Source organism: Purpureocillium lilacinum (assembly GCF_023168085.1).
Source record: "Purpureocillium lilacinum CBS 284.36 DNA, scaffold_8, whole genome shotgun sequence".
NCBI classification, from domain to species: domain Eukaryota; kingdom Fungi; phylum Ascomycota; class Sordariomycetes; order Hypocreales; family Ophiocordycipitaceae; genus Purpureocillium; species Purpureocillium lilacinum.
In genome coordinates, this window is record NW_027072118.1 from 1,345,161 (window position 1) to 1,348,247 (window position 3,087).

The following is a 3,087-nucleotide window of genomic DNA, read 5'->3' on the forward strand; positions in this document are numbered from 1 at the left end:
GGGGCTGCCGTCGCCGTCTGTGGTTGCCGGAGCTATTAGGTATTGAGGACCCACCGGGTCTGTGAAGCTATGAAGCGACGACTCTGGAGGGTCAACAAGTACCAATAGTGTCCGGGACGCGTGCAACCCAATCTTCAACGCGGTGCAAAACGTCTAAAGTCCTCGTACATCCATCTCTGGCATCGTGTTCCCATGTCACAGTGTCGGGATCTTCCTTTTTTTTTCTCTTTCCTGGCGACCGAGTCAACTCCTCGGCCGCGTACTTCGTCCGTACGGGCCGTAGGCTACTGGCCTTCGACGGACCAAGTGGCCCGGTGGCCTGTGAGCCTGTGGTCTGCCCCATATTTCTCCGTCGTCGCTGCCCCACCACTTCTGAGCGGCGCAGGGCCCCGTTTCCGAATCATTTGCCCGGAGCGGCTTCCGTCTGGATCGATCTGTCAACGCCTATCCCCAGTGGACTGTTGGCGGGTTCGTTGCCGATCTCATCTAGAGCTGGTTCTTCCCCCGGGCGCTTTTGCCCTTCAACGTGTCAGACAAGCGATTATCCAACACCCGCTCATAAGCGGTTTGTCCTGTGTCGGCGGCGACGATGCGCGACTCACACGCCCACTTCCCATCTATATGATTCGGTACCGCTCCGTCGACCCATACGGCTCTTAAAGATCTCGAGCGATACGTACGTCACGGGCTGACCTGCCCGGGCTCTTCTCCCGCCTGCATGTGACTTTGTTCGACTTGAGATCTATAAAGGAGCCTTCCGGGTCACTAACCCCCCACACGTATATCCGGACGCCATGTACTTGTCAAATTTCCCACAGTTCAACTTGGCTTAGAAAAGCACACGACCCGACATGGACTCGACACTTATGGTCTCCAGTTACCCTTTTGAGCTACGAGCCCTCAACGGCGAGAATTCGCTCGCATCGAACCAGCTCGCTAGCCAATGGGGCGGCACGTATTCGCTGAGCGATGGCTTGATGGCGAGGGAGCAAGAAAGCCTTCCACCGTCTGCAGGCATATTTGGAGGAAATGACGTCTCTTTGAGGTGCATGGACGGGACCATGGCCGGCCTTGACGCTGGCAGGTGTGGCACGAGCACGAGCACGTGTGGCGACACTATGAGCAGTACGCAGCTATCCGACCCGTTCTACGCCCAAACGGCCAGGGCTCCCCCCAGAAACTCGTCGCCCGGCAGCATCAGCAGCAGCTTGCCAGAAGAGATGGGTCTCGACAGCAGTCAATCCTCCGACCCTCCATCGCCAAGGACCAAACCGACCCCAAGCAAGAAGCGCGGTCGCCCACGCAAGACGCAAGCAACTGCCAGCACCGCGATCGTCGACGGCGGCATCAACACGAGGATTAGCCGCCAAACCAGTGCGAGAAGCGCCGCTGACGCCTCAGGCGGAGAGGACCCGAAGGCGGTACGCGTCCGCGAAAAGAACCGTATCGCCGCCGACAACTGCCGCTCACGGAGACGGCAAGAGAAGGACAAGTTCAAGTCTCGTCACGATTATCTCGAGCAGGAGCATCGCAGGCTATTGGGAGCGCTATCGGAATTGATGGCGGAGACGTTTGTTCTCAAGAACATGTTGATGGAACATGGCAGTTGTGACTGCCGGCTGATCCAAGATTACCTGAAGGAGTCGGAATCGGAGTGGGTGGCCAAGAAACTAAAGACGTCAATCTCACCTGTCGGGGCAGTCGGGGCAAGTCCATCGTAACATTCATTCGAATGTATTTGGGAAGGGCCGTGGAGTCAACGTGGTCACGAGATTGCGAAGCGATTAGGAGTTCCGGATTGGCTGGCAAATGGAAACGTCTGGAGCAGGGGCAATCATCGATTGAAACCTTGCTGTGGCTGTCTTGCCGACTCTGTTCAGGATCGTCGCGATTACTGACGTCATACCCTAGGCAATTGTCACTTCCAAAAGGTCCACACGGGACACGGATCTTAAGGAACGGCAACCGCGTAAAAATTGCCTCGAAAATCTTCGACTTTCTCCCGCTGCTATTGTGCTACCGTGTATTTGCGCCGACAAGTCGAGCCTAAGGAAGGATTACCCTAGTGTCGTGTTCGACGCTCGAGGTACCGCCGGCTCGGCAGGTGTGCACAGAGAATTTGCGCCAGAGTACCAGACAGCAGTTCTTGAAGCAGACGACAGTCAAACCCGGCATATTACCCAGACACGATGGCAGCTGAAGCATACCGTTGCAACGAAGTCACTCCTTCCAGCGAGCAACGTCCCGTCGGGAGCTTAGCAGAATACTCGCGAGCCTTGTTCCCGCACACCAAAGGGCAGATGCGGATTGCCCGAGTCACATCCCGGGGAAGGCCTGCGCAACCCGTAGCCATTGCCTCATCGCCAAACGTTGCCAACGCTACGCAGGACAAAACTCTCTGCACAGAATGCCCTCACGCACTTGGCATTTGTCAGCCTACCTGACCTGTCCCCCCCCCCCCCTCCCCCCCCCCCCCCAAAAAAAAAAAAAAAAAAGACAGGAAACAATTCTAACATGTCAGGAAAAGGGGTTCGCGAGGGAAGGTGAGACTGACGCCAGCTTTTCGGCCACCTGGCCACCCAATCCAACGCCGAACATGCAGATAGTCCTGGATCAGCTGGTAGTCACAACTGTCATGCGCCATGAACATGTTCTCCAGAAGATACGCCTCCGCCATCAGCTCTGATAGCGCCTCCGATAGCCTGCGATGCTCTCGGGATTCTCGTGCTTGGACTTGAGCTTGTCCTTCAGCGCCAGTGCGCGGCGCGGTATTTCCAGGGCCATGCGTCGTCAATCCTTGCCGCAACCGCCGGACATACGCCGTGCAAGTTTCGCCATGCAGATTGCTATTCCAAGGGCGTGTGTTGTCGTGTTCTTTCGTGGCATTGAGCCACAGCTGTTAACGTTTTCTTGACGCCGTTTGGCTGAATTTCGCGTCCTCCGCTCCCTGATGCGTCGATCAGTGACTCAGGTGGCCACGAGTAAGTCGCGAGTCCATGAACGCCTACAGGCTGCCTAAAGTGTATGGAGTACCAGGGCTGAGACGAGTTCCACCATATCCTGTGGTCATCATCCAGCTTGGAGTCC

The 3,087-nt window shown here is 56.6% G+C and overlaps 1 protein-coding gene across 1 annotated transcript; it reads left to right on the plus strand.

Moving 5' to 3' along the window:
- Positions 1 to 851: 851 nt before the first annotated feature.
- PLICBS_010172 (uncharacterized protein) lies at positions 852 to 1,721 on the plus strand (the record flags this gene model as incomplete). Its single annotated transcript, XM_065601868.1, has 1 exon — positions 852 to 1,721. The coding sequence occupies one exon, from the start codon at positions 852 to 854 to the stop codon at positions 1,719 to 1,721; it is 870 nt and encodes a 289-aa protein (XP_065457940.1).
- Positions 1,722 to 3,087: the final 1,366 nt, after the last annotated feature.